This window comes from Chrysemys picta, chromosome 2 (genome assembly GCF_011386835.1).
Source record: "Chrysemys picta bellii isolate R12L10 chromosome 2, ASM1138683v2, whole genome shotgun sequence".
NCBI classification, from domain to species: Eukaryota; Metazoa; Chordata; order Testudines; family Emydidae; genus Chrysemys; species Chrysemys picta.
Window position 1 is genome coordinate 160,241,255 of NC_088792.1, and position 17,264 is coordinate 160,258,518.

At 49.1% G+C, this 17,264-nt stretch overlaps 2 protein-coding genes across 4 annotated transcripts; one reads left to right on the forward strand and one right to left on the reverse strand.

The window, feature by feature from the left end:
- The first annotated feature begins 446 nt into the window (after positions 1 to 446).
- On the forward strand, positions 447 to 10,713 carry MAK16 (MAK16 homolog). Of its 2 annotated transcripts, none has more exons than XM_005285079.5 (10): positions 447 to 601; positions 2,084 to 2,133; positions 2,790 to 2,899; positions 4,195 to 4,259; positions 5,700 to 5,851; positions 6,229 to 6,283; positions 6,398 to 6,472; positions 8,943 to 9,059; positions 9,809 to 9,865; positions 10,354 to 10,713. In XM_005285079.5, exons 1-10 carry the CDS (start codon positions 587 to 589, stop codon positions 10,561 to 10,563), a joined length of 906 nt encoding a protein of 301 aa, XP_005285136.2. In that variant the 5' UTR covers positions 447 to 586; the 3' UTR covers positions 10,564 to 10,713. The 2 variants fall into 2 exon arrangements, with proteins under 2 accessions (XP_005285136.2, XP_065440690.1); XM_065584618.1 differs by having other exon boundaries at positions 9,809 to 9,864; positions 10,359 to 10,713.
- Positions 10,679 to 16,626, reverse strand: TTI2 (TELO2 interacting protein 2). 2 transcript variants are annotated; one of them, XR_006172215.2, is made up of 7 exons: positions 15,818 to 16,626; positions 14,691 to 14,877; positions 13,765 to 13,857; positions 12,808 to 12,995; positions 12,481 to 12,727; positions 11,333 to 11,495; positions 10,679 to 10,822 (listed from the first exon to the last, which is right to left on the reverse strand). XR_006172215.2 is itself a non-coding variant. In XM_005285081.5 (7 exons), the coding sequence occupies exons 1-7, from the start codon at positions 16,483 to 16,485 to the stop codon at positions 10,742 to 10,744; spliced, it is 1,524 nt and encodes a 507-aa protein (XP_005285138.2). In that variant the 5' UTR covers positions 16,486 to 16,624; the 3' UTR covers positions 10,679 to 10,741. The 2 variants fall into 2 exon arrangements, 1 of the variants encoding a protein (XP_005285138.2); XM_005285081.5 differs by having other exon boundaries at positions 12,584 to 12,727; positions 15,818 to 16,624.
- Between the last annotated feature and the right edge of the window lie 638 nt (positions 16,627 to 17,264).

Here is a 17,264-nt window from a genome sequence, read left to right on the forward strand (position 1 = left end):
AAAAATATCCCACCCTCTCCAAGCGAAATTAATAGACCAGGAAAGCCAAAAGCCCTAGTTACGCAGTTAGGGTCAATGAACAGCTGTTAGAGGTTTCTTGCTGCCATCTACTGACCGCAGGTGCGCACTACATCCCACATTTTGATACCCTTTTGTCTTATTACCCAGAGCTATCCCTGGTGTTTCTCACCAGCCCAAAGCTCTTAGGCAGGAGAAGAGGAAAGAAGCTGGTCTTGGAAGCCGTAGATATTGGAGTGTCCACACATAGCCCATAACCCCAATTCCCCCTTTTCTGCATCACTCCCCCTCCTCTCCGCAACACCCCCAACTCCTCCTCCTTTGCCCCCTCCATCTCCCATTCCCCCTTCCCTCCCCATCAGCCCCTTCACCCCATTACCTCCCCCTCAAATTCTACTCCCCACTCTCCTCCTCCCCTTCCCCTTCCCCTTCCCCCGATCTCGCGAGAGCCCAGCACTGGCTCTGCCCTGTGCCCGCCCACTGTCATGGCGACTCCCTGAAGCCGACCAGCCCCAGGCCGGCGTGGAGTTGTCTGTGAAGCCCGGAGCAGGCGAGCGGCGGAGGCGAGATGCATTCGGACGATGTGAGTCCGTGGTGGGGTTGGTTCGGCTGCGTCCGCCGGCTCCAGGCAGCTGCGTCCTAGCCAATCAGCGACCCCAAGGCAGGGTTGGTTCTGTTGCGTCCGGCTGCGCTTCCCTTCCCTTTACCCACGTGGAAATCGGAGGGGTGCAGAGCATGTAGGGGGCAGGCGCTGAGTGGCTGGGAGGGGAGGTCACAGGCACGCGGGCTGGTTGCAGCTCAGCCAGGCGGCACTAGGGGGTGGTTGTCTCAGTCACCCCAAAACTGGGGCTCCCTAAAGAGTCTGGGTCCCAGCCCCCTTCTGTGTAACCTACGGATCCACCGGCTCCCATGCGGCGCGGGCCATGCTGGAGCAGGGGAATGTGCCACCCTGCCCAGTGGTACAGGGGGCTGCTTGCCCTAGACGGGGAAAGCAGACCCAGATCTCCCATGTGGCAGCTCAGCACATGGAGTGGGGCAGCACCTGGGTGCCTCTTTACTCCCACCCCCTGCTTCCTTTCCTCTGGGGTGGGAGAAAGGTGTGGTGATGTGCAACCAGGTCTCCTGAATGAATATACAGGACCCCTACTAATAGTCTCCCCTCTAAGGCTTGGAAATTGGATTTCCTGCATGGTAGGTAACCATAGGGTCACCCCCAGGACTGTCTTGGGAGTTAAAGAGCATGGTCAGGACAGGAGCCCGACAAGAGCCAGTGACGTGCCTGTGCTCTGGTTTGCAGGTTTGTCCAAGCAGCTGTGGCTTCATCTGTGATGCTCATGTGCTGGCAGATGGCTGCTGCTTTGGCATATAATGCAGCGAGTTGCATTGCGTGTGTGTGTGTGTGTGTTTAAATACTGTGTGGGATTATCACTGTACTCAACACTATTATAATTATAACCATAGCGCTTGGAATGCCTCAAGGCTTTACAGACTGCATAGGAGACATGGTCTCTATTCTAAAGAGGTTTGGGTTAAAATGAAAACATGTGAGACACCCACAATGGATGGGATAGTACATTACAGAAAGTTCATATGCTGGTTTAGAGAACCATGCGTCCATTTTAGTGGGTTTTAATATTTTGTTTGGGTTTTTGTAGTTGTTTGTTTTACATTATGAAAACTTACAATAACTTGTTGTGTCAGCAACAGTGCATCCTTCCTTGCTGGTGAACCCACCCCCCAAAACAAACAAACAAAAACCAAAGAGAAAGTATGGATACACACGCTGTGCAAAGCACCATGCTCCAAGCTTGGTTTCCTTGCCATGTGAGTCTCGGCTCCTGTGTTCTATTCCAGGATCTTCTGCTGACTTGTCTGACTTCGACCCAGACAGTTTACTGCTCTGTGCCTCAATGTTACCATCAGTAAAATGGAAATAATAATCCAGATCTTCCCTCTGATGTTAATGAATGTTTGTAAAGTGCTGAGAGAGCTCTGGATGACTGGCTCCTCTAGAAATGCAGGTGCTACACTGTGAAATATACTAACTGACCTCTTGTTTATTCAGGTTGTCTGGGACAGTCTTGGAAACAAACAATTCTGCTCATACAAAATAAAGTGAGTATTTCAGGATCCAGTTCTGCATCTTGCTCTTCAGATTCCGATTTGAGACCCAGGTTGCTACTGGGAGGATGACTTCCTGGCTGCCGGGGTCATGTGCTATCTGTTTCAAATAGGGTGTCCCTTAGCGCTTTAATTTGACTGCTTCAGGAATTCTGCACATTCTTAAGGCTGGGGTGGAACCAACAATTTGGAATTAAAAGGTTAGGAAATCCAGGGTATATCTACACTGGAATAAAAGACCCACAGTATGGCCGTGGCTGGTTCAGATCAACTAACAGGCTGCGGGGCTAAAAATTGCTGTGTAGATGTTTTGGTTCATGCTGGAGCCTGGACTCTGGGACCCTTCCCGCTTGTGGGGTCCCAAAGCTTGGGCTCCAGCCTGACCCCAAACATCTACAGAGCAAATTTATAGCCCTGTGAGCCCACATCAGCTGACATGGGCCAGCCATGGGTGTTTTACTGCAATGTAGACATATCCTGAGTGTCTCTGTGACTCAGTTCCCCCATCTATAAAATGGAGATAATAATCCTTCTCTACCTGACAGTAGCAGTTGTGAAGCTTAATGCATGAGTACTTGTACGGTGTGAGATTCTCGGATGGAATGCTCAGTGTTACTGTTAGCAGCTCATATAAAGTCCCTTCTTTCCAGGACAAAGACACACAACTTTTGCCGCAATGAGTATAACCTCACAGGTCTGTGCAACCGATCATCCTGTCCCCTGGCAAACAGCCAGTATGCGACCATCAAAGAGGAGAAAGGTGAGACTTCTGCAGTGCCCCAGCAAGGGCCTCGCAACCTTGCACAGCCCTTCCCCTTCTCTCTCTCACTGGAATCATGGGCAGCTATTGCTCTCTTTCCTCTGGCTGACAGGGTCCCTTTAAGGCTTCTTTGTGTCTCAAATGCACATTGGTAAAATATCCAGCCAGACATCTGCCCTGCATTAAGGCTGGTGTGTGTATCTCTCTCTCTCTCTCTCTCCAGTGGGTTGAATTGCCCAGCTTTGTGCTGTCAGGAATTTTCTTTGTGTTCTTCTTTTCTTTTCACCTCCCCGCTAAGCTAACTGTAGGCCAGAGGGAATGGCTCAGGGTTCTCAGCCTCAGGTTTGAAGCCCCTAGACTCTCTGGGTATGTCTACACTGCAGTGTAAGCCCTGGGTTAGTAGAACTCAAGTTAGCAGAGGGGTTGAGCATCTACCCTCATTTGTAATCCCAGGTTACGAATTGTTGAAACCTGAGTCCCAACCTGCGGTTCCTGCATCTACACTGCATTATGCAGGCTCAAGTCCAACTGCCCATATCCCAGACTTCCTTGTGCCCTCCCAAAATGAGGCCACTCTAGCCCTTTGTTCGTGGTGCAGGGTTGGAAAACTTGACTGTCCACCAAACTGGACTGTGCAGAGGACAAAGAAAGTCAGCCCATCGGATTGTGTGATATTCCCAGAGCACAAGTCCGGTGGGGCTGCATCCAGACTGCAAAGCATTAGGGCTTGAACCCTGCATGTTGGCTTGACTAAGGCTCGGACCCGCCACCCCCAGGAAACCCTAAGTTAGCGTGGTTTGTGTGTAGGCAGAAGGAGGGTTAGGTTTGAGCCTGAGTTCGACCCTGGGTTTCCGCTGCAATGTAGACATACCCTCTGGAGCCACAGGGTGGGCTCAGCCCTTTGCCCCACTGTGTAGTTCAGTTGTATGAGACCTCTGCCCTGTGTGGGTGTGAAAGCTGCCTGTCCCTGTGGACTTTCCTATAAGAGAGAGTCAGCCTTGAGGTCTGTGGCCTCCTGCTCCCCGTCGCCTGCACAGCTGTTGTGCAGCAGATTGCTGTTGCCCTCCACCTCGAAGGTGGCTGCATCTCCATAGGGCTGTCCGTGATGCTCTTTGTGGGGAAGGATGCTCTGTGTCTGTAAGTGGTAGCCTGGCTGAGACTTAGTACAACAGATTGGAGATCTGGACAAGTGTCCCAGTGCTGGAGTTTTTTGCAGTGACTGGGACGAGCTAAGCCTGTCTCTTGGGTGCCTAGTGGCGGTTTGGGTGAGTTCATGTTATTCCTCTTTCCCTTAGGTCAGTGTTATCTGTACATGAAGACAATAGAGCGGGCGGCTTTCCCCAATCGACTCTGGGAGCGGGTGAGTTAAATCCCATACCGAACCTGAAACTTAATCCAGCAAGTTGACAGATGACACTGTTGTTTTTTAAAAAAAATGTTCCACTATTTACAACCTATCCAAAGTGTTCCTGTTTTAAACCCACCTAAATCAACCCTGATGTTTTTGTCCCTAGGTGTGGGTGGTATAACGAGCAGGTTCTGACGTGGGGAAACAGCTCAGGACTGGCAATGGAATACAGACACTTCCACTTTGGGATTGTTCTAGTCCACATTATTTTAATTTGTCTTCAACATATGTATAAAAATAAAAGCACCAGCTGTTCTGGAGAGAACATATCCTCTATTGCTGAGCATGAATGCAGTATACTGGACCTGCAGAACCCTTGTGTCACTGCAGTTTATGGCACTTAACCTCCTAATGAAATGTCTTACACCAAGAAAATATCCAACGGCAGCGTAGTCCCTGCTTTTCACAGACTATTAGCTCTGTCATTTTACATTGACTATTTCTTTAGAAAGCCAGGGAATGCTATGTTAGAGCTCAAGGCTGGGTCTTGGGAGATTTGAGTTCAATTCTCAGTTCTGCCACAGACACTCTGTGAATCTCTCTGTGCCTCAGCTGTATAACTGGGATAGGACTTGGGGAGACGTGAAGATACCATGGAGATGGAGGCTGTATAAGACACTAGGTAGAACACAGAATGGATGAATCACTGACCAAATTGCTAGGCTTTCATTTGTAATCTAACCTATGATCAATAGAATCCGAAACCAGGAACATTTTACAAGTGTTCCTTTGAAGTAATGGCCAAGGGATTTTTTTCTTTGAATGTGTCTGGTCTGGTTGGCTCTGGGGATTGTTAATACATAGACTTGAACCTCTTTTTTTTTCAAATCTGATCTGAGTTGGTCTGATCCTCAGTTCTCATCTGACTGACAGCTGTTCATTGGCCTATCTGTAAAACGAGATGCTGGGACATAATTCCATTCGCAAGTGTCCACGTCACAAAAGCCATCACCACAGCTGGATCCTTTGTATGTAGCATCAGCAGAGAGACCAAGGATTGGATAGATGGGCTACAGACTGAATTCCTTTTGTGTTAGAACACACCCTGTCTCAAAGAGCTTACAGTCTAAATAGGCAAGGCAGACAAAAGGGTAGGAAGGGAATTTTCCCATTTTATAGAAGAGGAAATAAGAGCCAGAGAGATTAAATGACTTCCCAAGGTCACACAGGGAGTCTGTGGTAGAGCTGGGATTAGAAGCCAGATCTTCTGAGTCCCAGTCCAGTGTCTTAACTGCAAGAACATCCTTCCTCTTGACAGCTGGGTTTTAGAAAAAAAAAAAAACGAGCGGAAGTGGTGTAGCACCACAACCACCTTAAACTCCACTCCCCTTTGTGAGAATGTCCCAAAATTGTTTCTGCTCCAAAGCTTTTCATCCTCCTTCTCGCCGTCAGGTCCGACTGAGCAAGAACTATGAGAAAGCTTTGGAGGAGATAGATGAGAACCTCATCTACTGGCCACGCTTCATCCGGCACAAATGCAAGCAGCGCTTCACCAAGATCACACAGTATCTGATCCGCATTCGGAAGCTGACGCTCAAGCGACAGTAAGTGATAGCGGTTCACTTCCTTCTTCCTTCCTTCTGCTCCATACGGTACCATCAGCCTGTCTGTCTCTCTTAGGGCTGGTCTATAGTTTAAAATAAATAAATAAATAAATCCTTGTGCCCATCTAACTGAATCAGTTTGAAATTGATTTTGTTACAACCCTAATGTAGACGCGCTTAAACTGATTAAAACTGCACTTTTACAAGCTTAGCCTAAGTTTCCTTTGAGAGGCCAGTTTGTGCCAGGTGGGGAGCAGGAAGCATCCTGTATCGGAGGCTGGGGAGGGACTCGAATAAACATTCACTCGCTTGATGAGCATCAGTGGCCGGTAGACTGAAATCTTCACTAACTGCCCTTCTCTCTTCCCCTATCACAGGAGGAAGATTGTTCCTTTAAGCAAAAAGGTTGAAAGGCGAGAGAAAAGGAGAGAGGTAACATGACTCTTGTGCAGTCCTGATTCCACTGCTCCTGTGGTTTTTTTTTTTTTTTTTTTTTTTCCATCTTGGAAATGAATTGATGCCAACTCCTCTTTCCCCTGGTACTAGGAAAAAGCCCTGATTGCTGCTCAGCTGGACAATGCCATTGAGAAGGAGTTACTGGAGAGACTAAAGCAGGAAACGGTAAGGGTTACCACCTCCCGTCTCTTAGCACAAAAGTGTATTCCTCTGCTAAGGTAGGGGGTGTTTACCAAGCTCATTCGAACAGCGAAGCATGAGGCAGAATAGAATCCAGCCTGCTCTCCCGTTGCTGTGTTGGTGCCATGTTTGCTAACAGGAGTTCACACTTGCTTGTGATCATTAGCTCGGCTGAGATGGGGGAGGCTAAGAGGGGGTGGTTCTTACAGAGCCACTCTTCTGACTTTGGGGAATGCTGTTGCGAAGATGAGCTCTCTAATATTATGAGGACAGAATTATTGGTCACTGGCTCTGTACTTGTTCATAGCTGTATTTGGCTCTGAGCCTCAGTCCTGAAGTGTTGTATAATGTGACTGGCATAAAATGCATAATAAACCAGTGAATAATCTGAGTAGTCTTGCCCACCTGCTAGAATCAAACCCTTTACTTCCTCAGCTTCTCCATCTGGGAAAGGCCTCTGGCCACCTGCAGAAGAGTGAAGGGCTCTCTTGGCCAAGGTAGCAGTGCAGCATTTAGAGAGGGCTGATGGGGAGAGCTGATTTAAAAAAAAAAAAGACACACGGGGGGAAGAGATCACTGAAATTTGTCCTTTTTTATCATCATGAAATATTCTCTGTGCGCCCAAGGGGCAAGGCAGCTCGGTAGCTTTGCGTAGCAAATCCAGCAAGCCCTACCTATGCGCTGAGATTTACCCCCACCTGCCAAATCAGAAACAGGATATGTTGTGCATAGGGTCTGGATTTCACATAGCTGGGTCACTTGGCACCTGTTGCACTTCATGTTTGGAGGGAGCACATAAGCTTTGGCTGCAGTGTATCACTGAAGTCCTTTCAATGACTTGATGATCAACAGATCTGTGCAGGCTTAGATAAGGGGGTGAGTTTGCAGGAGCTGACTCTCATGCTTCAGGGCATTAGGTGACCAATGCAGAGGTCAAGAAAGTAAGTTGTATCCCTCCCTTCCTGGTGCACACTGCTAGTCAGGACAGATTCCTTAAGGGCCAGAATAAAATGTGGGATGAATGGATGCTGTGGCCCGTTAGTCTAATCTAGTTTGGTATAACCCAGGGGTAGGCAACCTTTCAGAAGTGGTGTGCCGAGTCTTCATTTATTCACTTTAATTTAAGGTTTTGCGTGTCGGTAATACATGTTAACGTTTTTTAGAAGGTCTCTCTCTATACGTCTATATTATGTAACTAAACTATTGTTGTATGTAAAGTAAACAAGGTTTCCAAAATGTTTAAGAAGCTTCCTTTAAAATTAAATTAAAATGCTGATCTTACGCCGCCAGCCTGCTCAGCCCACTTCCAGCCTGGGGTTCTGTTCACCTAGGCCTGCAGCGGGCTGAGCAGGGCGACTCGAGGTCAGGACAGAGGGCTGGGGTGTGTGTGGAGGTGCAGGGCAGAAGGCTGGGTGTTGGGGGGAGGTCAGGGCAGAGGACTGGGGGGGTATGGGGTGCAGGGCAGAAGGCTGGGTGTTGGGGGCGACTTGAGGTCAGGGCAGAGGGCTGGGGGTGTGTGGAGGTGCAGGGCAGAAGGCTGGGTGTGTGTGGGGGGGTCAGGGCAGAGGGCTGGGGGGGTATGGAGGTGCAGGGCAGAAGTCTGGGTGTGTGGGGGGTTCAGGGCAGAGGGCTGGGGTGTGTGTGGAGGTGCAGGGCAGAAGGCTGGGTGTTGGGGGGGGGGGATGGTAGGATGACCAGATGTCCCGATTTTTGGGTCTTTTTCTTATATAGTCTCCTATTACCCCCCTCCTTCTGTCCCGATTTTTCACACTTGCTGTCTGGTCACCCTAGTGTTGGGGGGAGGTCAGGGCAGAGGTGTGGGGGGTGCAGGGCAGAGGGCTGGGGTGCTCGGCTCATGGGGTGTTCCCAGCCCCCTGCCCTGAGCGGCTCATGGCAGGGGGCTGGGAGGGATATGCCCTGTTCCACCCCCTTCCCCAAGGCCTGTCCCTACGCTGCTGCTCTGCTCTGCTCCCCGCCCCCTCGCAAGGGGTAGAGGGGGGAGGAGGGGCCAGAATGCACCAAGCTGTGGGAAGAAACGGGGGAGGGGGGCAGCTTGGCTGCTGCAGGACCAAGCTTCTGGCTCCTGCCCCCCAGGGGAGAGCGGTGGGGCTGAGGGCCGGGACCCCCACCACTCTCCCCTCCAGGGGCAGGAGGTAGAAGCTTGGTCCTGTGGCAGCCAAGATCCCCCCCCCCCCCCCCCCCCCCCGTTTCTTCCCCCAGCGTGGCGCTTTCTGGCCCTTCCGCCGCTGCTCCTCCTCCTCTCACCGGGCAGGCAGCATGCCCCTCAAAATCGGCTCGCGTGCTGTGTTTGGCACGCGTGCCGTAGGTTGCCGACCCCTGGTATAACCTGTGTTCTTAGCCCCCAGCATGGTGTGAACTATAGCCAAGAGGAGTCAGTTCCTAGCTGAACTATCTTCCTGGTATGATTTAAAGCAGGTGCTTGTTTTCCTTTCAGTACGGAGATATCTATAACTTCCCCATACATGCCTTTGACAAGGCTCTGGAACAGCAGGATGCAGAGAGCGAAGCGGAGTCTGACACGGAGGAGAAGGAGGAAGAGGATGAAGAGGAGGTAATAGTTTTAAAATTTTTATCAGAATGGGGCAGTTAAACTATGACTGCGGTAGTGCTGGACCCATTTTATTTATTTATATATATATATATATATACATATACACACACACACGCACATGGGGTTGTATGACTTTTGCAGAAGAGGGGTGTATAAGGAGACAACTGCATATTAATATTCACTCACGTCTCCATTCTCCTCTCTCCTATTGTTTGCCAAGTACAATGGGAGTCTGGCTTGTAGCTTTGTTCCTAGTCACTTCCTCCAACCCCAAAACCCTTTGCAGATAACTTGACTGTCTGTAACCTGCTACAAGTGTTAAAATCCCTTACTTAAGAATCAGTGCCAATAATTGGGGGATTTAGTCCAGAAAATTGTCAGATCGTAGAGATACCACTGTTGCTTGCAGAAGGCAGCCTGCTGTATGCCACTGCTGCAGTTAGTAAAGTTCCTTGCTCAGCAGAGACACCAGGCAAATGCATCACTCATTTCTGGAATTTGCTCTTAGTGAATACTGTGTGGTGAGGAGAGCGTATTGCTATTAGTTCATCACTTACAGTTTTGAATCTTCTATGTAGCAAATGGGGGACAGGGCTACAGGCTCCTGTGTAAAAGATGGTCCAGGACCCTGACTCCCAGTATTCGAGTGGGTTTCGCATATCCCTCCTCCAGTGATATTCCCCCCACCCTCCAGTCCACGTGCGGTGTATCCAGTCTCGATGCTCAATTTCTGACCTGATCTCTTACAGGATGCTGACAAGCGGGAGTTTGTAGAGGTAGATGAGAGCGACCTCAGTGACTTTGAGGTATGTGAAACAGCCTGATTCAGCTACCCATCAACTGGCAAGGGGTGTAATGCATGTGCAGTGATACAGACACCAAGAGTTCTGACCCTGATCTTGCTCGACGATTACACTAAACCAGCTGATAGGTTATAGCTAAACTTAGAGCATGAATGGATATTAAATCAATGGAATACAGCCCTGCTCATCCTGCCATTTTCAGTCCTCCTGCAACTGCCCAGTTTATCTCCTTTTAATCCCAAACATCCTTCACTCTGGCTGTGGTCAGAGCTGTGTTCATGGAATTAGCGCCTGAGCAATTGGATTCACATGTTATATCAGAGTGCAGTGTATCTGTTCTATTTCCTTCAAAGGCAGCATGGAATAGACAACAGGGAGCCAGGACCTACATGATGGGAGTAATGCATTTGCAGAGGAGCAGAGGCTTAGTTAAGATACAGCGCTTTCAAGTCAGTATCTGTATTAACCCTCCTGTCTTCCTTCCTGTCCAGGACATGGATAAGCTGGCGACAAGCAGTGAGGAGGAGCAGGATGACAAATCCTCCAGCGAGGAAGAGGAGAGAGAGATGGCGGAGAGAAACTGTCACTCCAAATCCAAGGGCAAAACTCCTGTGAAAGGACCAGCCAGGATAAAACGAGCCTACATTGAAATAGAGTATGAACAGGAAACAGAACCTGCATCCAAATCTAAAGCAACTTGACACCTTCGAAGGAGGATATAAACTTGAGCTGTGTGCTGGACAGTGGGACTGTATAGCTGAAGGAGTACCTGACAGTGTGACTTTAGCAGGGGGCATTTTGACTGGTGCAAAATCAGAAATTTAAATATTTTAATGTAATAAAAAACAAAAGCAGGTTCTGGCTATTAGTAGCTGTGTCTCAGGTGTTCTCTTGCACTTGCCTGATGCATGCCCGAAGGCTACAGTCATCACAGCTGTGGTAGATTCCTGCAAGCAAGATCTGAAAGGGGAAAAGCACAAACACCTCACTTTCAGTGCTGTTTGGCCTCATATGGTACTACTCTCGTTACCTACCTTAATTACATTGCAGCAACTGGAGAAGGGTACTGCAAACACTGAGGCACTGTGGGGTGGTAATGTCCCTGTACTTCAATGGTTCATTTTTATATCTCCACAATTTCCTGTGTATGTATCTAAGTTACCTCCTGAGCCACCTTCTGCATCACTTACAGAAGAGTACACCTGACTGTGTCTGTCTATGTACCTTTATGGTTACATGCTAGCCCAGAGAGCTTTACAATTCCAAAAGGGTGGTGTGTTTAGCTGTCTCCCTTAACTACAGATGCTGCTGTGGACTCCAGGACTTTGCTAAGGGAAAGCCAAAAAAAGCCCCACATGCCCAGAGCCCTTCTACATGATATTCTGTCCTAAAAAGTCACCAGTACTTTTTTTTTTTTTCTCCCTTTAAAGAAACAGATTTACAGAATGGGATTTGGAGTCCTTGGCTCACCTTCACTTGTCCCTGAGAGCAGTGATCCAGCAGGATCAGGCACTCTGTGGCCCCGTGGAGCAGGGCTGTTTTCACTGGCTGTGGTGTCAGGCCTTCATCAGTAGATACATCCCAAATCATCCTCAGCAGGGCCTTGAGGAGCACAGCGAGCCTGCATGCCATTCTGTGATAGAAAACAGACACTTTGAAGAACCTCTTCCTGAGCCTGTCTCTAGGACGGTGGAGAATAGGGGAAAGCATGTCCTAACCGCTGCAGGACCGACTTACTAAAGAGTGCCTGTCTGCCATTCAACTGTGCATTGCTCTAGACTGCAATTGGGCTCAGTCGTGATCAGGACAGCAGCCTAAACTACATGCTAGGTTAGAAAACACTTCAGAGGCGGGGGCAAGAGGCTCATTTTTAAAGCAGCAAGAGTATAGTTTAGCATTTGCCTTAAAGCCCAAAGGCTAGGAAATACTGCCTGACAGCACAGGGCTTATACAGTGTGTTCCCCCTCCCACTTCTATTAGTCTATAAGTTTCCCACAATTAGTCACTTTATTCAGCTAGCCAGGGTCCCAATCTATTGCGTGGTAACATCCCCTATCCACGTCGCTACAGCACAGTGAAAGCCCTGGAGTTCGGCTTGGCTTACTCAAGTGTGCCAAGCTGCACTCTGGGACTTGGATGGTGCTGCAGCAGTGTCCACATGGGATGTTACCACACAACAAGCCGGTGAGCTGTCAATTCACAGCCTGGCTCACTGCACAGTAACCTACTGGCTAGAGCCACCCTTGTGATTTGAACTCTCCTAAAATGTAGGCAAATACTGTGGCCATGAGGCTGAATGACTCCCACGTTTTAATGTAACCACCAGGGGCTGTCAATATTCTCTGAATGCAAAGAAAACTGAGTATTAAAGATTGCATATATAGGACTAAGGTCACCATAAAGTGCTGCTTAATTCATCCTAAGATCTACATGCAGGAAAAGCAGCCTTTGTTTCTGTGTGTGGTAATTCTTCCACAGTTGTCAAGTGAGGCCAAAATGAGGACTGGTCTAGCTGTGGGACTGTTTCTCAACTAGCATCGCTGTAGAGGGGATTTCAGTGCTGTGATAGGAATGAGTCCTGTTGACAGAGAACTCAGGACTAGAAATCCCTTTCTCACTCAGTCCAAGGTGTCTTCCTCAGATCCCCAGGCACGTGTAGCTCAGTAAGGGTGAGAGCATTCCGGTTTTGCTTCCTATTGTAGCTATTTCTCCTAAAGGTACCTTGGCCAGGCATGCTGTATGGTGCACTTCAGTGTCTCTAATATTCCCAATCTGGCTGCTTCATCTGGACCATCACAGACCTCCAGGTATCCCACAATCACCCGCTCCAGCCTCTTCAGGTGCTGTGCTATCAGGATGCCAAGTCTGCCAAGACAAGAAAAGTCATGGAGGGAAGTTACCAGGGCCAATAAGTAATCACCAAAGGGCTAATGCACAGTTCTTACCTCTTCACAAAGGCAGGCAGGTTCCTGGCATACACTCTCCGGAGTGGGAGGCGGTGTTCTGCTTCCATGTGAGTCAGAACTAGCTGCAGGACCTCATGACAGGGAGTAGCGGTTCTGGGTTCCTGGGACAGCCGCTGTGGGGATCTCTCCAGAACCTGCAGCAGGTCCAGCAAGCACAGCAGCACCACCTGATGCAATGAGAAGCAGGGAAGGAGTCATTGTACAGCTTCTTCGGTAGTCTGAGGACAGTGGCTCTCAACCTTTCCAGACTATTGTGCCCCTTTCAGGAGTCTGATTTGTCTTGTGTACCCCCAACTTTCACTTCCCTTAAAAACTACTTGCTTTCAAAATCAGACAAAAATACAAAAGTGGCACAGCACACTGTTACTGAAAAATTGCTCTCTCATTTTTACCATATAATTACAAAAATTGATTGGAATATAAATACTGTACGTACATGTCAGTGCAGAGTGTATATAGAGCACTATAAATAAGTCATTGTATGAAATTTTAGTTTGCACTGACTCCGTTAGTGCGCTTTATGTGGCTTGTTGTAAAACTAGGCACATATCTAGATGAGTTGACGTACCCCCCAAGAAAACCTTTGTGTACCCCCAGGGGTATACGTACCCTTAGTTGAGAATCACCATCTTAGGGCACCAGAATGTATGTCATTCTTTCATGGCCTTTCACATCTTTGGCCTCTCCACATAGACTGCAAACAGGGGGGCCAGGAGGTGGGGTCCTTTTCCCTGTCCATTAAGACCTAACTGAGATCCAAATTCATTTCATACGGGGGCCACTAACCAATAGTCAGATAGTAGTAACCTAAGGCTAGATTAGAAAGGGTGACCTAGAAAATGGAGGTTCTATATCCCAATCCTCTGAGCTATCCATTATATTAATTAAAATCCCAGTAGGATTGATCATGGTTTAGACTAAACCACAGTGGCTTACCTGAATGAGCTGTGCCTCCCGTACGTAGAGGTGATGGTACAGTGCATGGTAGACAACCTGTGCCCTGTTAAACTGGTTCAAATCAGCAGCTGGCTGCAACACCATAGAAACAAGTGTGTGTAATTCAATGTGATGGAAGATACAGCATATTCAGCAGTTCTGTACAAAGCTGATCACCTCAGCTCTGTTACAAAGAGAACAGGAAACTAGCTGTGCTACACTTCACAGTCCAGGGAGAATGTAATAGCACATCTATGCTTTACAAACCAAGGTTATTAAAATACTCCTCCAAAAGAGGAACAGCAAGCCAGGAGTGCTGTTTGGTTAATGCTTAGAGGGAATTGGGAAACAGGACACTTGAATTCTATTTCCATTACTCACCATGTGGCCATAAGTTTTTTTTTACCATCTTTTATAGATGGGTGAATAGTCACCAACCTGGCAGGAGGGGGAGATGGTAAAGGTATGTGTGTCTATAAAGAGATACTAGGTGAAAGGTCTAGAGAAAAGCAAAAGTGTTATTATTATTAAACTGAGTTCCTGCTTAAACTACAAAACAGCACACAGCAGCAGTGCCAGGAAAACCCCCACAAAACTAACTTTAAAGTAATTGGGAACATATGTGGAAATACTTCAAGATTTGCCCAGCATTTTATAAATAGCCCCGATTAGCATCCACCTTTTTATGAGTCACACACAGATGGACATGGATATTTTCCAGCTGCCACTATTCCTGCAGTTTGAACACTGTAGAAAAATGAAGCCGAGAAATGGTGTGCCATGTCCAGTGTCATCTTGAGAGTTAACAGCAGAGCCAGGAATCCTGACTCAAGAGTCCTCTGCTCTAACCATTAGACCACAGTTCCTCCTTATGTTCGCCTATGGCAACATGGTCCCTTCTCCTTCCAGCAGTGATCTTTCCTTACCACATTGAGAATGATATGATGCAGGCAGCACACGCCCAGGATTTTATTCTCCTCCTGGTAGTCATCCGAGAGGAGCAGTGACGGTGGGAGGACACTCTCCAGGTGACGGCTAAGCCATGGCCGGGTGACTTGACGTAGCGTCCAGGAGAACACATGCTTTGTGGCAGGGTTGCGCTTCCAAGTTTCTCTGGAAAAATGCACAAAGCAAACGTGACCCTAATGGTTTCACTGCAGCATCACACAACAAGATTCAGGTCACAGACCAGGACTAATCCGTGATTAGGGCAGACTTTTGTTCTTTTTTTATATGCAAACCTTTTCTCCCTTTAAATCAAATAGTTTCTTGCTCTGTAAAAAGTCTTTGACACTTTAACCAGCAAAAAGATGACAAGGCAACTAGCAGCAGAAAGTAGATTTCAAGTAAATAAAACATTAACAGGAACATTTTCACAAGTAACCACAAATTATTATTATTATTATTTTAGCTATTTACAAATTGCCCTGTAAATATCAGAGACATAACAATAATCAATCATTGCAACAGTGACTTTTGTTTAGACTAGAGAAACATTATACAGTAATATACTTATCCCTTCTCTCTATTTAACTGTGTTACCACATTACAAAGTTAGCATCTTTATGCTAACCATGACCCATTGTTTCTGTAGCCTCTGGTTTTGGGTGCCTTATTTTTGGGGGTACACCTCTGAAACCCCTTGGGCCTGATTTTCTGCACAGCTCCCATTAACTTCAAGGAGAACAAGTGCAAGAACAGGCCCCAAAGAGGCACATTGTTTATTTCAGTAACGTGCTGAACAATGACCAGGCCAGAGGGGCAGTCAGCAACGTGCATACAACTTTAGGGGGGATCCAATGTTTGGCTAATTGATTCTCCCCAACCCAGGCACCCTCACTGATCTCAGCTACCTGCCCTATCTTCTCAGTAAAGCTTGTTCAGTGAACTATTTATTCCTGAAATCACAAGTGTTTCAATAGATTCAGAACTTGACCACAGTCCAGCAGTGCCCCTCACCTCACTGCAATGCTCACCAGTATCTCCAGTCCTTTGGCCCACTAGTGCCAAGCCTCACCAAGCAAACCCCCCCCAGGCAATTGATCTTACTTACTTAGTCAGCTCTGGCTTCAGGAGTCTCATCACAGCAGCAAACCTCCCTTCCTCATCTTCGCTTCTTCCCTGGAGAAATTCAGCCACTGACCCACAGCCTGCAACCTGAACCAGCAAGGTCAGCAGTTCCTGTGCTACTGACTGAGACCTCGGGCTGGTCCACGGCTTCTCTGTGTGGTGTGTTGCAGCAAAGATGTAGATCAGTCCTAGGCAATGTGGCAGGACCTGCCTCACCACCACGGCACCCAGGGACTTGGATCCCTCCACTTTAGCAAGGAGGCTAAGAAACACCAAGCCAACGTCTGCTGTTCTATCGGCCATTGTGGTGTAAAAGCCATCATTGCTGGTTGGGCCCCCAGTGTCCGACTCCTGCTTTGGCAGTGCTGCATAGTGGCACAGCGCAGCCACCAAGTCCCCCAGCAACTTGGGGGTGACATTGGGGTGGCAGCCCCCAAACAGCCACTGGCAGTCTGCAGCCTCGAAGAGCACACGCAGGTCCCTGACCATCCCTACCTTGGCACTGCTGCTGACTCCCTCCGCTGAGAAAAGCGACAAGATTTGGGAGAGAACCTGCTCTGCTGGGGGGGCAGTGGCAGCTGGGCATTCGGGGTCTCCCCTGTCTGGTGGGCTCTCCAGCTGCAGGGACTTCAGCAGGCTGCTGAGCTCCATGGTGCTGAATGCAGAGACACTCCCACCCGGCCCACTGCCCTTCCTACACTGATCCTAAATCCTGACCACAGCCACCCCCCACACTCTCTCCCTCACCGATGGACCCCCACACCCTGACCCCAATTGCCTCTCCCTATACTGACCCCCCTGCTCCACCCTCTCTACTTATACTGCCCCCCAACTGTAACCCCCACCCTTAAGCTCTGACCCCACCCCGTCTCCTACACTGACCCTAACCCTGCACCCCCACTCGCCCAGGTCAGCCTGGCACCCCCCCAGGAAATGTCTTTAACAGCAGGTGGGGGGGGGGGACTCCCCCACCCCCAATGCCCCTCTGGGCCCTCGTGCCCAGCCCTGCCCCCCGGGTATAGAAAAGCTACGGGGGGGGGGAGGGGGAAGAGAGATAATCACCAGTCCTGGCTCCCGTCTTTGGGGGGGGGAAGCTAGAAAACCCCCCCAGGCACTGACTCTCCTCCTGAGAAGGGGGAGGTGCAATCTCCCTTCAGCAGGGTGGGGGTACCAGATGCCCCCCTTCTTCAGGGCAAGGGGTCCCCTCCCCTGGTGCAGCCCCCCAGGGGTGTGAGTGGGAGACCCAGCTCCCGCCGGGGTACAAAGCGCCCAAACTCCCCGACCCCTCCAGCCTGAGGGGGGGCCGCTCCCCAGGAAACCCCCTTTCCCCCAACTGCCGGAAACCACGCCGCGCTTCCTGCCTTTCCCAGCGCTGTCGCAAATCCCCTCCTCCCTTCCACGTGGGCACCGCGCTGCCGTAAAGGCGGAGA

Excerpts from the sequence above, each read along its gene's own strand:
- MAK16 (XM_005285079.5), top strand. Across the intron at positions 4,260-5,699 it reads CCAATCGACTCTGGGAGCGG|GTCCGACTGAGCAAGAACTA; the intron begins GTGAGTTAAATC and ends TCTCGCCGTCAG. Across the intron at positions 9,060-9,808 it reads AGGAAGAGGATGAAGAGGAG|GATGCTGACAAGCGGGAGTT; the intron begins GTAATAGTTTTA and ends GATCTCTTACAG.
- TTI2 (XM_005285081.5), bottom strand. The coding sequence starts at position 16,485 with ATGGAGCTCAGCAGCCTGCTGAAGTCCCTGCAGCTGGAGAGCCCACCA. Across the intron at positions 12,996-13,764 it reads GGGAGGCACAGCTCATTCAG|GTGGTGCTGCTGTGCTTGCT; the intron begins GTAAGCCACTGT and ends TCATTGCATCAG. Across the intron at positions 12,728-12,807 it reads CTGCCTGCCTTTGTGAAGAG|ACTTGGCATCCTGATAGCAC; the intron begins GTAAGAACTGTG and ends TTGTCTTGGCAG.